This window comes from Bos grunniens, chromosome 6 (assembly GCF_055505025.1).
Source record: "Bos grunniens cultivar Pamir isolate PY7600 chromosome 6, Bosgru_T2T1.0, whole genome shotgun sequence".
Classification (NCBI taxonomy): domain Eukaryota; kingdom Metazoa; phylum Chordata; class Mammalia; order Artiodactyla; family Bovidae; genus Bos; species Bos grunniens.
This window is the reverse complement of record NC_141170.1, coordinates 83,447,888-83,470,940: the sequence shown is the minus strand read 5'-3', so window position 1 is coordinate 83,470,940 and position 23,053 is coordinate 83,447,888. Positions and strand designations below refer to the sequence as shown.

General features: G+C 36.4%; 1 protein-coding gene and 1 long non-coding RNA gene across 7 annotated transcripts in view; one reads left to right on the top strand and one right to left on the bottom strand.

Moving 5' to 3' along the window:
• The window catches only part of SNCA (synuclein alpha), a 148,867-nt gene extending 146,681 nt beyond the window's left edge, over positions 1 to 2,186 (top strand). For all 6 annotated transcript variants that reach the window (XM_086406493.1, XM_086406491.1, XM_086406490.1 and 3 more), the window contains exon 6: positions 1,599 to 2,186. In XM_086406493.1, the coding sequence (XP_086262619.1) occupies positions 1,599 to 1,631 (33 nt within the window). In that variant the 3' untranslated portion in view covers positions 1,632 to 2,186. The remainder of the gene's footprint in view (positions 1 to 1,598) is intronic.
• LOC147370957 (uncharacterized) overlaps positions 1 to 20,694 on the bottom strand; it is a 30,661-nt gene extending 9,967 nt beyond the window's left edge. Inside the window, exon 1 of the long non-coding RNA XR_015165657.1 lies at positions 20,477 to 20,694. This is a non-coding gene — a long non-coding RNA (uncharacterized LOC147370957). The remainder of the gene's footprint in view (positions 1 to 20,476) is intronic.
• Between the last annotated feature and the right edge of the window lie 2,359 nt (positions 20,695 to 23,053).

The window sequence follows — 23,053 nt, the reverse complement described above, 5'->3', positions numbered from 1 at the left end:
CCTTTAGATGAATGACTGACTCAGGAATAAATAGAAAATCTGAATAGATTTCTAACAAAAATATTGAATGATTAAAAAAATAAAAACCTAGCCATGAAGAGAATTCCAGGACTAGATAGATGGCTTCACTGGTAAATTTTGCCAAACATTTAAAGAAATATCAACTAATTACAATTAATGTCAATTAACTTATCAAAAAAATAGAAGAGGGAGCACTAATTCTGTGAGAACAATATTAACCTTGATATCAAAATGAGACATCACCATTAAAACCTGAGTTAAAGTGTGTTATAGTAGGGTTCTTCTTCATGGCATTTTTAAAAGTATATTGATAATCTCTCACCTGTAGAAACAGACTAAATTGTTTATTTTCCTAATTTTACCAATATTCTGTTTTTTTTTTTTTATATTGGATTGGCCAAAAAGTTCATTTGGGATTTTTCTGTATGATCTTATGGAAAATCCCAAACAAACTTTTTGGGCTCCCAATGCATGGCACAGTGCTAAACACTATAGAGAATAAGAGAGTATTTGCTAGTATAAGAACACAAGGAGTTTACACTTTAGTATGTTTGATAAAAAAAAAATACAAATGTATCCCTTCATTTATCTATCATGGTACCCTTGACAAACATTACTGCCTTTTATGCACGAGGTATCACAGGGGCAAAAATATACACCATGCACAAAGTTAGTATTTTACAAGATTTTTTTTTAGCTCAATCAGGGTAAGTTTTATAGAAGAGGTGGGTGGGAAGGGGTGGGGGATGTGACAGGTCAAAATGAAGGAAGGACATTCTAGCACAGGAAAATCTCCAAGGCACACATGCCTGGGAATCCAGGTGGATATGTCTGAGGCACAGTGAGTAATTAAATGTGATTCAAGCTCTGAGAATAGTGACAGATGAAGGCTGCAGAGATTGGTCCAAGATGACTTGGGAACTACTAGAAGAACCTAGCCACTTAAGTTTGTACTTTATTCAGAAAGCAGCTTGAGTATTGAAAATATGTTTGTTTTTAAGCAGGATTCTGATATTATTAGAGTTGTTCTTTAGGAGGACTAATTTGGCCTCTTTGGTTAAGACCACTAGTATTTTTATTGTACATGTTATTCAAATATTGGAGGGGAAAGGAGGAGCTTTGAAATAGGAATAATTAAAGCTGCAGATGAAGATGAAATTTTCAATTGGGAAAGTAAAAGGAGGGAAAATGTGACTTGTCTTTAAGTGTCTTAATTTCTTTCTGAAAAATTACCTGATTTGGTTCTCACACTTTAATTGAAGAAAATGAGAGTCAGATTAAGACAGACTAGCTACTTTGTCCTACAGGAGCAGGTCACAGATTGTTAAACAGCACATCTGGAAGTAGAATTTGGATATCTGACTACCACCCTAATTAATTCACTTTTTTATTTGACAGGCAGATGAAATTATTAAAAAGAAAATTGTACTGGATGTAGGAGAATAGTTCTAGAACTGTAGGACTATATCCTTTTTTCAAAATGGCAAGCCATGTCCTGTCCCATTTTCCCTGAAGCCCTTGGTTACTGGTCACTTATACTCAACTTCATGTTGCATTTCTGATTTTCCTTATACTAGGAAGGGTATCAGGACTACGAACCCGAAGCCTAAGAGAAATCTTTGCTCCCAATTTCCTGAGACCTGCTGACAGATGTTCCACCCTGTATAAGTGCTCGGTTCCAACATGCCCAGTCATGACATTTTTCTCAAAGTTTTCACAGTGTGTTTTGAAGTCTTCCATCAGCAGTGATTGGATTATCTGTACCTGCCCCACCAACTCAGCATTTCGGTGCTTCCCTCTCACTGAATAAATGGTAGCAGGGTCTTTGTGTGCTGTGGATATTGTGGCTTCAAATATAAAATGTTAAAACAAATTAAAAACACCTAAGTGACTAATTTCTAAATCTTCACTATTTTTTTGTTGCTGTTGAAAAATTGTGAGTGATTTACTATCATAGATTATAAGATTCTATGGTGTCTTTTAATGATTCTAAAGAATAATGATGTATTGTGAAATTTGTTAATATATATAATAAATATGTGAGCATGAAACTATGCACCTATAAATATTAACTATAAAATTTTACTGTTTTGTGGTATGTTTTATTAACTTGTGTTTGTATATAAATGGTGAAAATTAAAATAAAATGTATCTCATTACAAAAATTTCATCCCCTCTCACTTTAATGATAAAACCATGCTTATAAACATGAAACGAGAAGTAACGCAACTAAAAGTTCTTAACAGTCATGTGAAGGAGGAGGAATTTTAGAGGTGTTTAAAAAAGAAGAGGTGAAATATTAACCCTTTACTGAGGAAATTTCCTGAAGCAACACTGTCCAAAGTTTGTTTTGATATGCACTAGTACCTTAAGAGGCTATACTAAAAAAGTGGGTTCCCCTCCTACACTGTTGGTGGGGATGTAAGCTGGTGCAGCCACTATGGAAAACAGTATGGAGATTCTTCAGAAAAACAAAAATAGAATTATCATATAAGCCAGCAATTGCACTCCTGGACATATATCCAGACCAAACTATAATTCTAAAAGATACATACACCCCTATATTCATAGCAGCCGTTCACAATAGCCAAAACATGGAAACAGCCTAAATGTTCATTGACGAGGGATGAGGATGTGGCACATATGCATAATGAAATACTACTCAGCCAAAAAAAGAATGAAATAATGCCATTTGCAACAACATAGATGGACCTAGAGATTATCATACTAAGTGAAGTAAGTCAGAGAAAGACAAATGTGGTATGGTATCAGCTATATGTGGAATCTAAAATATGACACAAAGGAAACTACTGTTATCTATGCAACAGACTAACGTGTTCATATGTAGAGAACAGTCTTATGGTTGCCAGGGGGAGGGTAGGATCGGGAGTCTGAGGTTATCAGATACAAGCTAGTATTTATAGAATGGATAAACAATATCCTACTGTATAGCACAGGGAACTATATTCAGTGTCGCAGGATAAACCATAATGGAAAAGAATACACACACACACACCTGAATCACTTTGCTGTACAGCAGAAACCAACATATTGTAAATCAACTATATACTTCAATAAATAAATAAAAACAAAAACTGAGTTCTATGGAATAGTGAAGTATAAGATAATTTTGATGATGTCTTCTTTGGATACTCATAAGGCATATTAGCACATTAAAGGCTCTAAGAGAACTTAACTTTAACCTAGCATTTTCTTTAAAAAAAAAAATGCTTTTCCTTTTAGGAAATACCTTTTAAACATCTCTGGGAACTACCAAAGAATTGCCTTAAGATCTCTAGATTTACGAAAATTTCCTGCATGCCTTTGAATTCTGCTAAACATATGAATTCCAGGATATATCTCTAAAAAAGTTTATTTTCTTATTTTTTTTTAATTAGGGAAGATCTGTTAACTCCACATGAGTACTGACAATAAATTTGCATGTCAAAAGACCTATACAAATCAATCTTTTGATTTATCTTTTTAATTATTCAGGAGAAAAATAGCATAGTCCTTTTAAAAAGTCACCAGTAGAAAATAGAATTTTAAGGAACAATTCTAGAAGTGCTAGGCAGCTTATATGCAATCATGAGTAATTTGATGTATATTAGGCATTGGCAAGGAAGCAAGTTAGGATGAATATAATGATTATAAGCCTGATCACCACAGAAACTTTCCTTTTTGCATAACTGGAAACAGACTAGAGAGAATGTTAAACTGCTGTAGTCAAACTGGAAAAAAGTGGTAACTCTTGTTTTATTAGATACATTAATGAAGAAACCACATGGAAAATGAGATCTTTTTGTACAAGAAGCCTTCTATTCTAGCACTAATATGTGCCTAGAAAATACCATGGGAAGACATACACCAGAAGTGGTTATTTTGAACAAAGCACTTAAAAAGTAGTGCAAGGCACATAAGCCTTGTCAGGAATCTTGTCTCAGCCACTCCTGAGACAACTGCCTGACAAGTGGCCTGATGGTTAGCTTGCTTTCAGGTTTATTTTGCAGAACTCATGCCCCCAAATTTGAGTTATTTAGCCTCATATGCTCCATGCACTTTAGCAAAACAGGTTAGGATGGGCTTTGGCCACAATTGGCAGTACAACAATCGAATATGTGGTTTGAACATTCCAAGTCAGATCTTTTTCAAAAGCTCCCCACCAGCATGAGATATTAATATTCCCTGTCCTGGCTCATCCAGTGGGTAACTATTGGATCAGCACTCATGGCACGCATACACAGACACATACACACACTTCAAGGACAATCATAGTGCTTCCCACATCCATATTGAGGAAGAAAAATTCCAACTGAAAACTTGACAGACTCCTTGTCTACTGCATGTCTTTTTATCTGGCATGAATTCATCCTACTGTGTTCTGTCTTGGGAAAGAGTACAACCAGGCTGGTACCTCCCTGTTTGCTCTGTCCCTGGAATTTGAATTGGAGATACTTGTTTAATTACCATATATCAAATATAGATGTGATTGATCAATAGTAACTTGATTTATTCTCAAAACAGCTCTAAGTTCCATTCCTGTCCTCACTATATATGAGCAAACGGGAGTACCTGCAGGCTAAGTAACGTTCTCATAGCCACAGAGCTGGGAAATGGCCAAAGCAGAAGTCCAATCAATATGGGGCCAATGCCACACCGTTTCTCAGAGTGAGGACACACAAGTATGTCAGTATCTCACTGAAGTCTAGAGAATGGGGTAGTAGCCTTGCTTTTCTACATATAATTATTACTATATTTCTAGTCTTCTTCAGGTGTCTATGTCTAAAATAAGTGATACTCATACATATGGAGATTTATTTCTAATTCTAGGAAAATTAGCTCCTAATACCCTGATCAATCTTTCCTTATAACTAAATTATGCAGATCATGTCATTAAAACTAAGTTATTTATTTTCAGTAGAAGAGAAAAATATTAACATAGTAACTAGATTATAGTAAGGCAGGCTTTTTCATCTTCCTATTGCATCATGGGTACTTAGCTTCTATCAAATGGCTAAAGTACATATATAAAGTATAAATAAAATGTTTTCAATTATACATATTTATTAATGGATGAATTTATAAATGAACAAATGAAAGTACGTGAATTAATAACGTATTTTCAAATTATATAAGCCTTGATTTTCTAAGTGTATTTTGTGATATAGTAATGCTGTATTTTATTCTTTGAGTAAGATAACTTTCAAAAATCAAAATGCAATAGAATAGCTATAATACCAAAACTATTTCTAAATTTTATTTTAGCTTCAGTGTCTCCCATTTAATTATCTAAGATTTTCTTTTATGTTTCTTTTCTACTGCCTTTGATTATTTTAAAGCCAGTGGCACAGATGGCATATTGGAAGCAGTTAAAAAACATTCCTTCAAAAAGTCTAGTTTGAGCCTCTAGTAGGTTTTGCTGATAGAATATACTTCTAAAATCAGATAGGATTGCATAGGGATTTTGAAAGTTGATACTGCAAATACAGTTAATATTCTTGAGTAGCTCTTTTTATGAACCTTATGAAAATGTATCCTCAGATTCCCTTAAAGGTCAGTGACCAAAAATCCCCACTGTTTCTATGGCAACACAGCAAGATATGGTGCCTTGGAAATGTGCTGCATTTTAATTAGGTTCCTCTAGGGTTTCCTAACTGCCTTTTGCAGGTGAACTAAATACCAGGTTGCTTTATGTCTTGCAGTGAGATGAAAGCTAGACCATCTGTAAATGTCAAAGCAAAGCTGGGCTCCAGTAAAGTCAAACCTAAACAAATATAGTGGCAAGTCTGTGTGTTTAATTTAGAAAAGAATACAATATTCTTTACCGAAAATAATCAGGAGTGCTTGCTTAATTAGCTTGGGAGCAGTAGTGGTGAGGATGCTGGATTCGAAAACTAGACTATGCAGGTTTAACTCCCAGGTACGTTATTTACTACCTGTGTTACTTTGCACAAGTTACGTAGCTCTTGATGTTTCTGTTTTATTGTCTGTAAAAATGCAGAAGACAGTAATAGTACCTCAAAGCAGTGTTGTGTGGATTACATGAGTTGATATAAGTAGAATGCTGAGGACCATGACTTACCTATGATAAGTGATCAACGAATCAGTGATGCTACTCGTAGTAGTAGTACAAGTGGTGGTCGGGAGTGGTGGTGGTAGTAGTAGGGGACACTATTTTTAAAGGTAAATAAGAAATAAATATTTTAAATGTTTAGCTATATTCCTAATATATATCCTAATATAAACTAATACAATTATATAAAATTAAAAAAATAAAATAAAAGTTATAATAGCCAACGCAATCTTGAAAAAGAACTAAGCTGGAGGCACCATACTCCTTGACTGTAATGGTCAGAACAATATGGTACTGGTATAAAAACAGATAGCTCAATGAAATAGAATAGAGATCCCTAAAATAAATCTCTGCATATAAGGTCAGTTAATCTACAACAAAGAAGCCAGGAATGTACAATGGTGAAAGGACAGTCTCTTCAATTAATGATGTTGGAAAAACTGGACAGACACGTGGAGAAGAATGAAACTGGACTACCATCTTACACTGTAAACCAAAACTAACTCAAAAGGGTTGAAAGACTTGAATGTGAGACCTGAAACCATAAAATTCCTAGAATAAAAAGCATGAGCAGTAAGGTCTTGACATCAGTCCTGGCGATTATATTTTGGATTCGAAAGAAAATAATAAAAGTAATAAAAGCAAGAAAAAAAAAAGAAACAAGTGGGACCATATCAAAATAAAAAGCTGCAAGCAAAGGAAATAATCAACTAAATGAAAAAGCAATCTACTGAACTGGAGAAAACATTTGCAAATCATATATCTGTTAAGAGGTTAATATGGTCCAAAATACACAGAGACACACAGAGCTCAATAGCAAATAATTCAAATAAAAAATTGACAGGAAATCTGAACAGGCATTTTTCCAAAGAAGACATAAAGATGGCCAACATGGTTATGAAAAGGTGAATCATCACTAATAATCAGGGAAATGTACATCAAAATCACCAGGATATCACCTCACACTTGGAGTGGCTATTGTCAAAAAGACATGAGGTTGAGACTTCCCTGGTGGTCCAGTGGTTCGAAATTCACCTTGCAATACAGAGGACACAGGTTTGATCCCTGGTCAGGGAATTAAGATCCTAAATGCTGCAAAGCAACCAAGCCCGTGTGCCATAACTAAAGAGTCTATGCACTGCAGTGAAGATCCTGTATGTTGCAACTAAGACCCAACACAACCAAATAAAATAAGGAGTATTAAAATGTAAGTTCTCATCACAACAAAAAATATGGTGGTAATGGATGTTAAGACTTATTATGATCATTTCAAAACATATACAAATATTTATCCTTATATTGTACACCTGAAAATAATGTAATGCTATGTGTCAATTATATCTCAATAAATAAAACAGTGATCAAGATTAGGATGATGGTAGATCATGGCTGGACACACACAGAGCCACTCTGGAGACTTGAGCAGAGACTATTTACTAAGAGTTACAGGAGGATTTTAATGGTTGAATAACCAGTATGGATATTTGTAGAATATCACTTAGCATCAAAGAAAGTTGAGAAATCATAACTTACTAAGAGATAAATATGTACCAAATCCAAACATTGCATTCATGGAACACATCTGTCTTTAGACACAGCTATACTCATCAAGTCATACATCTTCACATTCAAGTGATATGTTTTTTATACGTATATGTATAATCATATATTCAGTAATTTTGGTTCTGGTCACAGGAAAAAAAAGACAAGTATATGTATGAGTGTGTGTGTGTGTGTGTGTGTGTGTATAGAGAGAGAGAGAGAGAGAGTTCCATATATATATATATAGGGTTCCCTGATATCTCAGTTGGTAAAGAACCACCTGAAATGTAGGAGACCCCAGTTCAATTCCTGGGTAGAAAAGATCCACTGGAGAAGTGATAGCCTACCCACTCCAGTATTCTTGGGCTTCCCTTATGGCTCAGCTGGTAAAGAATCTGCCTGCAATGTAGGAGACCTGGGTTTGATCCCTGGGTGGGAAGATCCCCTGGAGAAGGCAAAAGCTACCTACTCCAGTATTCTGGCCTGGAGAATTCCATGGACTGTATAGTCCGTGGGTTCACAAAGAGTTGGACACAACTGAGCAAGTTTCACTTCACTTCTTTATGTATAAATATATATATATATATATATATATATATATGGTCTAAAATAGATTTTGTACTAACCACAAAGTGAAAGGAGAAAAACAGGCACTTGAATTTCCATTCATTTCACAAATCTCATTCATTTCCCATTATCTTTCCCAATACTACTCTCATTTTTTACCCCAAAGGAGGCAACATTTTACACAAAACTGTTTGTATTACACAAAATGCAACAGAAATGCCAGTAGTCACAAAGGAAAATATTGTTTCCTCTTTAGTGAGTCCCTAGGATCACTGCCAAAAAAGCAAGTGAGCTGGTAAGATGCTTGCCAGGATCCTGTGCTACATGAACTGTCTGAAACAGATTATTCTGGGAACTAAGTTAGAGTGGCAGAAAATTATTATCCAATACTACAGTTTTTGACAGTGATCAATTCTTGGGGTAAAAATAACCAAAGACTAAATCCAGATAGATGAACATCTAGCACATATTATTTGTCATATAAGGCCTCACCCAGATCTTTATAGCAATGATCAAGGCAAGTCTTGAGAAGCTGCTAAGCAATTGGAGTTCTGCAGGACACACTCCTGTTGAAAATGGACTGCCATGTTGAATGATGAGAAATCTGGCACGCCTTCTTGGCATGCTTCCCCAGCAATCAGCTGTGAGCTCGCCTAGCAACCTGTACTACGCTTTTAGTTAGGCCATCTGCCAGAGAATGGTGAGCAAAAGGGTAAAACTAAGACAAAAACCTTTTTCACAATTTTCTTCATGTCCTCTAAACCAAAAATAAAAGCATGTTTTAAAACATTTGTATATTATATATTGTTAATAACCGATACTGAGTTCTGAATATGAGAGCAATGTTTGGAGATGAAATATTGTTGAACATTGATGTCATTCTGAAAAAGATTCTAGTCCAACTCAAAGCTATGTCAGTCATGTTTAAGAACAGCTCTGCAAATCAATATCGAGGAGTTTTGCTCTCACTGTTTTGTCACTGTCCTATGTAGTTCCAGGCCATTAGACACAGCTTTTAGTCATTGTTTTCATGCCAAAAATTCCTGGATGCACTAGGAACAGGTTGCTCAAAGTAATTCTTTTTGGAGTAGCAATAATTTCCACTAATAGTCACCTTCCTATAGATGATAATTCATATTGATAGTCTGTAATTGACTTGAATTCTTAGAGCAATTTCTTTACAGATAAACCTCTCCATCCCTATTGCCACACACACCCATCACTAGCTTAAAATAAACCAATCTTGTAATCTTGCATATTTAACTATGGAATGCATTCAGCATGAAGTTGTTCACATTTTAATCTTTACCACTTAATATCTGTATAATGTTTCTGATTTCTGAATGCATTTTTTGTTCTTATCCAATCTACATAAGAAATATTCAGACCTGATTTACAGTAATAATGAACAAACCAAAAAACCACTCTGCACTGTAAAATAAATCTGAAATGTTTTAAAATGTGAGACCTCATTTATAGAGAGTGGAGAAAAATGTCTTGAGAATATGGTGTGGAACAATACATTTAAACCCTAGAAGTCTAAGTTTCTTAATAACCAAAATCTGAACGGGAAACACAGACTGTATAATTTTCAATGTCTTCAGGAAGAAGATACTTTGTTATTGCTGTTGTTTCTGGTTATTTTCATTGTTATAATTTTGCAGAGAGGCAGAAGAACCATTTTTCTTCTATTTTTATGTCTAGTAGAAACGTATGACCAAACAGCTCTTTTAAAAACATAACACAGTCAAATGGAATCCTTCTAAATCATAACTCCCCATAGTCAAGGCCATTCATAATCAGGTTCTTTCTTAAGAAAGAAAGAAGTCCCAGACCATCCTAAGGATGGGTGGCTGGGCAAATTGCACTGACTTCCTCCTTATTGCAGGCCCACATTATGTCCAGAATAGATGGAGATGGATGTTCTGACTTGCCGCTTCTTCTAGGTGTCTAGAAGCTCTAACCAGAAGTCCCAGTTGCTGTCCACCGAGCAATAGAATTAAAAGCATTTCTTTTCCTTAAGGAAAAGACGCGATGGAGTGATTGGCACAAACTGTGAAGGTACCTCACAACATTTAGTTAGGGAAGGCTTGGATGCTTTGTAGTACAGAACATATTGGGAGAAAAAATACTCTGCAATTTACTCATCTGTGCGAAGAAGGACATACTGGGGTAAACTTTAGATATACAGGTAATAGGGGAAAAAATCCCTGAAATGATAACCCACTAACGGTCCAGAAAGAAATGGCCAGGGGCATGTGGGTGAGATGTGGCTCTAGGGACAGAGGAACCAGTACTCTTCATCCAGGCAGCATCAGGGAATCCTGACAGCACAGCAGCGTGGTTTCCATCAAAGCCAGGGGTTCCCATTGAGATTCTGGAGTCCCCTGTGAGTTGGCAAGACCAAGGTCAGGCTCCAGACCAAAAAGGTGAGTACTGAAGAGAATAAAAATAAACCACTTAAAATGCCTTATCACTATATCCATTGGGTAGCCCAAAATGTCTACTTTAACTCATGGCATTTGGCAAAATAATCAAGCTTTTATTGTAATCTTGACACTTTGAGAAATTAGAAATTTAGAATTTTAAAATTAGAATTTTAAAGAAAGATTATGCTGAGAATTTTGTTCTAAACCAAGTGATTTCATACATATCTTGGGCAGAGGTGAAACAAAAATATAAAAAAGGTGTATTTTCATGTATTTGGGCCTCACAATCTCTGAGATACAATATTCACCTTGTAGAAGTTCACTGTTTTATTTCAGGAAAAAAAAATCAAAGCCTCCTAACATATGAATTCCAAGAATCTGATTGATTGACATCATGCTTTAGGAAAATCCTCAAAGCACACAAAGCCTTGTAAAAGGCCAAATTTCCTAGGTGGATTCTTGACTGAATTTATGTTGCCTGTGGTTATCTAGTTAAGTTTTCTTTTTGGTGGATGCTTTCATTCTGTTAAGTTCAGACAGAAGCTGAGAGTGAGATTGCTATAGTGAATTTCCCCCCCAAGCAAAGCAATAATAATTCAAGACAGTCTAGATTGCGAAAAGGTAGGAAAAAAAAAAATAGGAGTGAGGCAAAGTCAAGATTTAGGATCTGATGCAAATGTAGGAAGACTAAACAACCTTAGCAGTTCTGTATATCAGAGTCTAGAAAACAAATTCGTGGCCACAGCTCTTACAGAAGAGTGATCCTGGGGAGTGATCCTCCCCAGTCAACCCTTCCCAGGGGTAAACTAACAGAAAAAAGCTGCCTGATAGCCTAGAACTTTCTGAGCATTAGACCATCACTTTATAATTGTCCAATGCCTTCATTTTATAAATAAGCAAACACCTAAGATTGTATGGTCTTGTCATCGTGGCTAGATTAAAATAGACTTTCAACCAATAACACTTAATTGCTGCAAAAACTATTCCAAGCAAATTCACCTGAACTCATGGCAATATTCTAGTATATGTCTCTAGAAGGGATAAAAGTTATTAACAGTAAAATCCAACATAGCCTGGAAGCATAATCATGCTTCTAATCCTTGAAAGTTCTCATATACAACAGACTTAGGATTCATTATCTTTCTCCAAACCACTATATCCACTCTTAACCTAATAACTTCTTTATTGCTTGTTGGCAAATGAATATATAATTCTTAAGTAATTAATTTAAGTATAATAAATTTACATACAAGTGTCCAAGAAAATAAAACACAAAATTAAATGTCTAAATTTTCAGCACAAAAAATAGGAACTTAGTATTTAAGAATGACCCATATACCCACACAAATATAATTTAATAAAGTTCCTTACTGAACACGTTCTTGAACTTTCATAGTACAGTTTCAGGTAGAAACTTGCTCAGAGTAAATATTTGAATGAATAACTCAATCTATTAGATGTCATTTCTAAATATCAAATATCTTTCACTGGATGTATTAAGAGTAAGATGGAAAAAAACTCATTTGTACAATTGCTAAAAATAAACTCATGACTAGAACTTGTTATACAATTCAGGTGTATGTGTGCGTGCTCAGTTGCTTCAGTCATGTCTGACTCTTTGCAAACCTATGGACCATAACCCACCAGGCTCCTCATTCCATGGAATTCTCCAGGCAAGAATACTGGAGTGGGTTGACATTTCCTCCTCCAGGGGGTCTTCCAGACCCAGGGATCAAACCTGCATCCCCTGCCACTCCTGCACTGCAGGTTGATTCTTAACCACTGAGCCACCAGGGAATCCCTTCAGGTGTATAACTAATATAAGTATAGCATAGATAACATCTTTTAAGTGCCTACCATCAAGTAAGTGACATTTATTTTTGAAATGATAATTCTGTGTTCTTTAAACCACAATCAAGTTGACTTCATCCTTTAAATAAACTCTAAACCACTGAAAACAAAGGAGGGAGTGCTAATCTTTAGGCAATATGCTACTGGATATGCCCAATATGCTACTGGAGAAGAGTGGAGAAATAGCTCTAGAAAGAATGAAGAGGCTGAGCCAAAGTGAAAACAATGCCCAATTGTGTATGTGACTGGTGATGGAAGTAAAGTCTGATGCTGTAAAGAACAACATTACAATATTGCACATGAACCTGGAATGTTAGGTCTATGATCAAGGTAAATTGGAAGAGGTCAAACAGGAGATGGCAAGAGTGAACATCAACATTTTATGAATGAGTGAACTAAAATGGACCAGAATGGGAGAATTTAATTCAGATGACCATTATGTCTACTACTGTGGGCAAGAATCCCTTAGAAGAATTAGCCCTCATCATCAACAAAAGAGTCCAAAATGCAGTACTTGGGTGCAGTCTCAAAAAACGACAGAAACATCTCTGTTCATTTCCAAGGCAAACCATTCAATATCACAGTAATCCAAGTCTATGCCCCAAACACTAATGCCAAAGAAGCTGAAGTTCAATGGCTCTATGAAGACCTACAAGACCTTTCAGAACTAACACCAAAAAAAAAAAAAAGATGTCCTTTTCATCATAGCGGACTGAGATGCAAAAGTAGGAAGTCAAGAGATACCTGGAGTAACAGGCAAGTTTGGCCTTGGAGTACAAAACGAAATAGGTCAAAGGCTAACAGAGTTTTGCTGAGAGAATGCACTGGTCATAGCAAACACCTCTTCCAAACACAAGAGACTACTCTACACATGGATACCACCAGATGGCCAATACCAAAATCATATTGATTATATTCTTTGCAGCCGAAGATACAGAAGCTCTATACAGTCAGCAAAAAGATCAGGAACTGACTGTGGCTCAGATCATAAACTCTTCATTGCCAAATTCAGACTTAAGGTGAAGAAAGTAGGGAAAATCACTAGACCATTAAGATACGATCTCAATCAAATCCCTTAAGATTACACAGTGAAAGTGACAAACAGATTCAAGGGATTAGATTTGATCGACAGAGTGCTTGCAGAACTATGGACGGAGGTTCATAGCACTGTACAAGAGGCAATGATCAAAACCATCCCCAAGAAGAAGCGATGCAAAAAGTTAGAATGTTTGTCTAAGGAGGCATTACAAACAGCTGACAAAAGAAGAGAAGTGAAAGGCAAAAGAGAAAAGGAAACATATATCCATCTGAATGCAGGGTTCCAAAGACAAGCAAGGAGAGAGAAGAAAGCCTTCCTAAGTGATCAATGCAAAGAAATAGAGGAAAGCAATAGAATGAGAAAGATTAGGGATCTCTTCAAGAAAATTAGAGATACCAAGGGAACATTTGTTGCAAAGATGGGCACAATAAAGGACATAAATGGTATGGACCTAACAGAAGCAGAAGTTATTAAGAAGAAGTGGTAAGAATACAGAAGAACTATACAAAAAAGATCTTAATAACCTAGATAACCACGATTGTGTGATCACTCCATAGAGCCAGGCATCCTGGAGTGTGAAGTCAAGTGGGCCTTAGGAAGCATCACTACGGATAAAGGTAGTGGAGGTGATGGAATTCCAGCCAAACCATTTCAGATCCTAAAAGATGCTGCTGTGAAAGTGCTGCACTCAATATGCCAGCAAATTTGGAAAACTCAGCAGTGGCATCACGACTGGAAAAGGTCAGTTTTCATTCCATACCAAAGAAAGGCAATGCCAAAGAATGCTCAAACTACCGCACAATTACACTAATCTCACACACTAGCAAAGCAATGCTCAAAATTCTCCAAGCTAGGCTTCAACAGTACATGAACCAAGAACTTCCAGATGTATAAGCTGGATTTAGCAAAGGCAGAGGAACCAGAGATCAAATTGTCAACATCCATTGGATCATAGAAAAAGCAAGAGAATTCCAGAAAAAATCTAGTCTGCTTCACTGACTATGCTAAAGCTTTGACTATGTGAGTGATGGGTGAAAGTTGCTCAGTCGTGTCCAACTGTTTGCAACCCCATGTACTATACAGTCCATGAAATTCTCCAGGCCAGAATACTGGAGTGGGTAGCCTTTTCCCTCTCCAGGGGATCTTCTCAACCCAGGGATCAAACCCAGGTCTCCCACATTGCAGGCAGATTCTTTACCAGCTGAGCAACAAGTGAAGCCCCTTTGACTGTGCAGATCACAACAAACTGTGGAAAATTCTTAAAGAGATGGGAATACCAGACCATCTTACCTGCCTCCTGAGAAACATCTCTATGTAGGTCAGGAAGCAACAGTTAGAATTAGACATGGAACAATGGACTGGTTCCAAATTGGGAAAAGAGTACTTCAAGGCTATATATTGTTACCCTGTTTATTTAACTTATATGCAGAGCACATCATGTTAAATGCTGGACTGGATGTAGCGCAATTTGGAATCAAGTTTGCCAGGAGAAATATCAATAACCTCGGATATGCAGATGACACCACCCTTACGGCAGAAAGTGAAGAGGAACTAAAAAGAGCCTCTTGATGAACGTGGAAGAGGAGAGTGGAAAAGCTGTTAAAACGCAACATTCAAAAAATGAAGATCATGGAATCTGATCCCATAACTTCATGCAAATAGATGAAGAAACAATGGAAACAATGACAGACTTTATTTTCTTGGGCTCCAAAATCACTGCAGATGGTGACTGCAGCCATGAAATTAAAAGACACTTGCTCCTTGGAAGAAAAGCTATGACCAACCTAGATAGCATATTAAAACGCAGAGATGTTACTTTGCTGACAAAGGTCCATATAATCAAAGCTATGGTTTTTCCAGTAGTCATGCAGGGATGTGAGAGTTGGACCATAAAGAAAGCTGAGCACTGAAGAATTGATGCTTCTGAACTGTGGTGTTGAAGAAGAGTCAAGCGTCTCTTGGACAACAAGGAGATCAAGCCAGTTCATCCTAAAGGAAATCAATCCTGAATATTCATTGCAAGGACTGATGCTGAAGCTCCAATACTTTAGCCACCTGATGTGAAGAACTGACTCATTGGAAAAGATCCTGATAAAGACTGAGGGCAGGAGGAGAAGGAGACAACAGAGGATGAGATGGTTGGACGGCATCACCAACTTGATGGACATGAGTGTGAGCCAGTTCTGGGAGTTGGTGACGGACAGGAAGCCTGGCATGTTGCAGTCCATAGTGTTGCAAAGAGTTGGACATGACTGAGCAACTGAACTGAACTGAATCTTTAGGGAAAGAAAAACCTCAGTCATCTAAGGACACAATCAGCTTTAAAAAAAGACTGCTTTTTTGGGAGTATGTTTGACATTTTCCACATATTTCAAGAAGGTCCTATACAGATCTAAATTTGTAGCAGATGGAGAAGCAGCAGGTGTGAACTCAGCAAATACACCAGAGACAAGATTCCAAACTAGGCCAGCTACTTAAGGCCTTTCACATTCGGGGTTAGGGAATGGATATACTTCAGAAAAAATACAAAATTGTGTGTGTATGTGTAATGCATTAAAAATTATGAGTGTTTTTCTATATGACATGCCATAGATCTAAATCCTAAAACAGGGAAAAAAACAAGGGAAAACAAAGGTAAGAGACACAAAAACATAAAGAAGAAAGGTATCTCTGTCTATTGTACAACTAACTCAATATTTATTGTGCTTTTAGCCATAGCAATATGCTTCTCTAAAGGCAAATTCTTTTTTATTTCAACAACCTCAACCCAAAAACTTGTTTTGCCAGTTTCTTTGAAATTATTTTTATTTTTTTAATGGTCAAAGATTCCATCAGTTTATGTTTTTTTAATTTATTTATTTATTATTATTATTTTTTTTTTTTTTACTTTACAATATTGTATTGGTTTTTCCATACATCAACATGCATCCGCCAGGGGTATACACGTGTTCCCAATCCTGAATAAAAACATACTGACTTTTGAAATCAGAATCTGTCAGTTTAAAGTTTCAGCTCAACCACTTTCTAGCTATGTGACCCTAGGAAATAGCTTTGTATCTCTGAAAATTAGATGTAAATTAGAAATAATGGTATTTAGTATACTTCATTAAAAAGATCAAATGAACTCTAATTAAATCACTCTTTATTACATATAGTATTTCTTCATTTCTTGTCTTCAATGTTGTAAGAAAAAGTCAAGTTTTTAGGAGTAAGGTGTAATAGAATTAAAACAATATAAAATATTATTTGAATAAATATACAATCCAATAAATATACATTTGGGATTAAATGTAGTAATTCCTTATTCTACTATGAGGAATACTATAAAAAAGAGGAGGAAAAAAAAAAGCAAACAAGCAAACAAAACCTTGACCCATAAAAACTTAGGACAAAATAAACCAAAGGAAAAACATCTGAAATAAAGTTTTCAAGTTTGTTAATAAAGAAATAACTTTTCCTGTTTATGTTTGACAGAAAACAACAAACTTCTGTAAAGCAATTATTCTTCAATTAAAAAATAAATATATTTTTAAAAAAGAAATAACTTCTTGTATTTTGGAGATCTGAAAATTCCAAAAAGGCTTTTGATTTAGTAAAAATATACATAAGCAAAGAAACTTAAATTGCAAATGAAAATCTACTTATTTACCTACACAATCCTAACTTGCATAGAAAAAAAAAGAAAATAATAGAAAAAATTATTAAAAATATATCTGGCATAGACTTCACACTAACCAAATACATTATGCATTGTGTACTCGGACTATAATAAAGCTCAGAATGTTTTACAGACTTGAACTCAATATTATGCTTCTGAATATGCATAATACAAATGGAGTAAGGAAATCGTATCTCTGAACTTAATCCACTAAAGGAAAGCATTTACAATTTTATATTGTATATAAAAAGGGGACAAAAATATCTACCTTGACTTCCTTACTCCAGGTTCTCTGATAATGTCTATATCTTTCCTCTTGAAGGTGATTTAAGAGGGTCATGACAAGGACAAAAGGCACATATCGCACTGCGTAAATGTCAGTAGTAAAAGTTTTGAACACATACCATGAAGAATGCTTCATGGTGCATGTGTGAGCGCAAAGTCTTTTCAGTCGTGTTCAGCTCCTTGTGACTCTATGGACCGTAGTCCACCAGGCTCCTCTGTCCGTGAGATTCTCCAGGCAGGAACACTGGAGTGGGTTGCCATGCCCTCTTCATGGTAGCAGTACCCAAAGAGGAGCTTAATTTGTGAGTGAAGCAGAAGGTTCACATTTCCTTAACATGGTGCCAGTGGTGACTTTTAGCAATCACCCTTAAATAATATGCAAAATTTTGAACATTATGTAAAATTTAATGTCCATATGTCTATATATCTTTCTTTGGCTAAAAACATTTACAGCCTTCATCCATTTCTAAACTGAGTATGACTCAGAAGAGGTTAAATAAACTAAAGAATAATACTCTATAATTACTAGACATCTCAAACTCACAAAATCTTATTTCCATCAAATGTATTCCAGGAAAGACTAGTTTCTAGTAAGTTAAATAGATATAAAAAAATGTGATAGATAAACTTCTCTACAGCAGTACTTTTCAGAGTCATTAAAATTTTAGCATTTTATCTAATATTTTCAATTTATCAATATTATTTTTTTTTTCATTTCTATGAGTGTAACATTATAGGCAGTGTTTCCAAAACTCAGTGAAACTTCTAGTGGAAGCATTTCCAGCTCCACTGTTTTAAGGAAAACACTTGGGGGAATGATGATTTAAGAGCTCACTTCCTGACCAAATATTCAGTGATAGATACCCAAGTGAGGATGTTAGAATTTAATTCAAATCAACTAATTTTAGTCAGTTACATGGGCTTCACTACTCTCTAGTGAATAATAACAAGAGTTATGCACAACTGGGTAAGTTTACTGGTAGGTCTCAACTGGATGAATAATTCTTTGCATATTCTTCAATCATGTGGGCAAATTATCTTCGAAAAATGTAATGCCCAGCTCTGCTGCCCCAGGATCCTTACTACTTCCTCTCTAGCTAGTCAGCAGGTATATTGAAAAAACAAACAAAAACATAAGAACCATAAAAGACAGGGAAGAAAAGAAAAAAAGAGAAAATGTCTTAGCTAAAGCTCATGGAATTATAGTCACTGGTGAAATTCTGTAAAATGTATAAAGTAAAGCGAAGAACAGTATTTTATTTGTATGATTACCAGGATTTGAAATAGAATTCATTATAAATCTATGTCAAAACAAACTAATAAAAACCAAAAAGAAAGACTCAAACATTCCCACAATTAAACGAGTATAGGAGAATCCCATGGGCGGAGGAGCCTGGTAGGCTGCAGTCCATGGGGTCTCTAAGAGTCGGACACGACTGAGCAACTTCACTTTCACTTTTCACTTTCATTGCATTGGAGAAGGAAATGGCAACCCACTCCAGTGTTCTTGCCTGGAGAATCCCAGGGACGGGGGAGCCTGGTGGGCTGCCGTCTACAGGGTCGCACAGAGTCAGACATGACTGAAGTGACTTAGCAGCAACAGCAGCAGTGAATCTAGTTGTCATACTTCCTAAGCCTCATTCTTTGTATCTGCTTCTCCTGTTGCAGAAACCATATGGATTGATGTTCCTTATGAGTGAATCAGAAACACATTTTATTTGCACCAGAATCACAGCTGTGGCCTAAAGAAAGAAAATAATGCTGTGGGTCATCCTCTCCGTTCCTATCTACTATATCAGCTGTTCAATTATCTCCACTGTCTCCATTTAAGCTGACAACTGGTATTTTTCTTTCATTCCCTCTGTTCGCACTACTGTTTCATAGCTTCTGGGTTCTCCTCTAGGTGCACCATCTTGGCTTTCCCTGCCTCTGTTCTTCATTAGCTTCCCAGAGAGGTATATCTTCACTCAATAATATTGATGGAGCATCCATGATGAGCATGAGACCGAATATATGCATTTGGGAAGACGTGTTTCACAATTGAGAGACGCTGATAATCACACAAGGGAACAAAGGACAAAAATAGTTGCTACTTTATCTGCCAAGAATAAGCTGAATTTTTGATAAGTGGCTTTTGTGTGTGTGTGTAGTAAATGAGATAGGGGATCACTTATTTGATTCCTCATTAGGGAATGACATTCTGATATTACAAAAAGGTTGCTTTGGATGCTGATATTACTTATTTGTAAAATGGCAAGAAGTGCACATTTTAAAAAGAATTACAAATATTTTTAGAGAATCTGTGTTACTAAAAAATGCTCTGTTAGACCTGTAACATTATTTAAAATGCTAAGATAATTTTTATTACACTGTGTCCTTTAAAACTACCCTTTACACTGCTATCATTAGAATACAGAATTATCAAAAAATTAAGGCAATGTACTGAGCACTAGAAATATGCTCTCTAGGAACATAGTTATCCAAAAATACAATAACTGAATTTTTAAAAATTAATCAATTTTGACTGATTACCTTCTGCATATTTAGATTAAGGACTTTTTTCAACAATATTCAGAGAACTACAATATTAAAGATAGATTTTCTAATATATATCCTTGAAATTTTGTTTCATTATGGTTAATGCAAATGTTCTAACTTGAGTACAGATTTTCAGAGAAAAATGTTTATCATACATTTGTTAATAGGCAGGAGAAATGTAAAATGGGATTAATACTTACAATGTGAAAACAAATATATATGTGTGATAAGGACAATATATAGTTGAATTGCATCTGGTTGCAAGTAACAGATGACAAGTGGATCTAAACAGGTAAACACAGTCTTTGGAAGATACTGGCACATCTCACAGAAGCTCAGCTAGAGCTGAATAACTGGATCTCAGGTAAATATCAGAGCAGGTACCAGCCGCTGGGGTTTACAGGGCTCTGGGGAACTGCCACTAATAAAACTCAACTACCAGAAGCTCCCAACCTCTGTGTCTCTCAGTTTACCTTTCTAAATTCCTGGGATCATGTAATGGCCACTGGTGAGGTGTCCACCTCTGACCCAGTCAGCCACAGCAGATGAAGCAGGTCACACAGCACAGCCAGAACTGGTGGAGACCCATCCCTTCTGTATCAGGGACAGTTTCCAAAGGAGGAGAATGGTTGCCAGCTAGATACTAACCAAAAAGCTATTTCCTACAGCCAAAGAGAAAAAGAGAGTGATCACTGACCTAGTTAAATTTTAATGATTATCAAAGTTGATGATTGTACATTTAAAAATATTTGTTCGCCAGTTATGAGCAGGTTATTTCCCATTTAGGTGATACAACTAAAACATGTGCTCAGCCTTCCTTTGTAAAACAGAGAGAAGCGTGACAAAATACATCCAAATTATTTAATATAAGTAAATACTTAAATAGGGCTTCCCAGGTGGTGCTCATGGTAAAGAAGCCGCCTGCCAATGCAGGAGATGTAAGGGACATGGGTTCAATCCCTGGGTCTGGAAGATCCCCTGGAAAAGGAAATGGCAACACACTCCAGTATTCTTGCCTGGAAGATCCCATGGACAGAGGAGCCTGGCAGTCTACAGTCCATGGGGTCACAAGGTTGGCCACAACTTAGCACACACGGCTTCCTTGGTGATGCTAGTGGTAAAGAACCTGCCAGCCGATGCAAGATACATAAGAGATGTAGATTTTATCCCTGGGTCAGGAAGATCCCCTGGAGGAGGGCATGGCAACACACCCCAGTATTCTTGCCTATAGAATCCCACAGACAGAGGAGCCTGACGGGCTACAGTTCATGGGGTCACAAAGAGTCGGACGTGATCGAAGCAACTTGACATGCACACAGGCATACTTGAATAACCAAAAGACTCAGCTCAATAGACCTTAATGTTCATTTTTTTCTCTTTGCTTTTTGAATGTGAAGTGCAATCATTCAACTCTATTAAATTTTATAGAAATTGGAAAACAGTGGTATGATAAAAGAATAACAACTTTTTTATATAATGATGTATATATCAAAATTAAATGGATTATTTCTTTTTAGAAATAAGCTAGCAGTTCTTTTTGTAAATACCTTACAAGATATTAGAGACTCTGACTTTTAAAGAGTTTTACTCTGTTTACTGACTGCTTTTGGAGTCAGTAAAGAAGGTTTTTTATTTGCTCTTCAGGAAAATTAATAATCATGTATCAGTCTTACTTGCTTTACATTCAGAACTTATCAATAAATACAGCGATGATACAAGAGGCACATAAATAAGCAAAGAACAAAAGAAAATGATGAGTTCTTTAAATAATTGCATAGTTTGTACTTGTTTTTTAGCAACACAAATCAGTTACTTTTCTGCCTATTCTATATTGGCATAAGGCAGTGATCGGTAGAAACTGTTGCTGATTCTTTATGATTATTGTAAGTGAGGAAAGAGCTGACTTCAGTGGCTGTTGTGAAAGACCTCTGTGGGCAAAAATAGCTCAATCTGTTTTCCCTCCTCTGATAATAACCAAGCACTTAACTCCTTTAATGAATTCCTTTTGTTGGATCATAGGAGTGGAGAATGGGAAGCAGGAAATTGCAAGATGAAGAGACAGGCTCTCATTGTCTGAGCAGCTGACTGCCTAGCTGGAGCAACATCAGTGGGGCTCAAGCAAGAACAGAAATTACAAAAAAAAAAAAAACAGATCCCTTTGTATATTCAGTGGTGTGTTAGATTCAGGGCCAGATACCAGCAGTGCACAGGTGGCAAGAGCCAAGCATGGATGTCTGTGAGGAGATGAAAGCCTTGCTGTTTTGCACACTGGCAAATGACATCCAGGCAAACACCAGGAATTTTCCACAAAGCTCCATCCTTCTCATCCTCTCTCTCTTTGGGAGAGGGAAATCAGTTACACTTGAATATCTTGACCTTCACCCTCAGTTCAGTTCAGTCACTCAGTCATGTCTCTTTGCAACCCAATGGACTGCAGCAAGCCAGGCTTCCCTGTCCATCACCAATTGCAGGAGCTTGCTCAAACTCATGTCCACCGAGTCGGTGATGCCAACCAACCGTCTCATCCTCTGTCATCCCCTTCTCCTGCTCCTCTTGGACCCTCTCCACCCTCAAGGACAAAAACTAGCCAAAATGGCACCCCCTCTATGAGAGCATGCTATTCTCCCTTGAACTAGGAAGGAAAGGCAGAGGTTTCTGTGAGTATAGACAAAGGAGGCTATGAAAACTGATTCATTATGTTCCACAGGTTAAGGAAACATTACCAGAATTTTGTTGGTATCCATAGTGAGTTATAATTCAGTTTTAAAATTTTATATAGGAAATGTGTGTATATGTATATAAAGATGATGACTTCTCCATGTAAGTAATATGGTTGATGCAACTAATGTTGACACAATTGGTTCTAATTTTAATCTAGAACCATAACTGAAGCTTATTTCACTACATGCAGAGAGGCTTCTGTCAAGAATAATAATGTCTGCTTCCAAAAAGCTTGAGCAAAAGCTATGGCCTGGAGCCATCTGATCAGACCCTAACACATCACACTGGCCTGATCAGGCAGATTTTTGATCAGTGATAACCACTGCAAT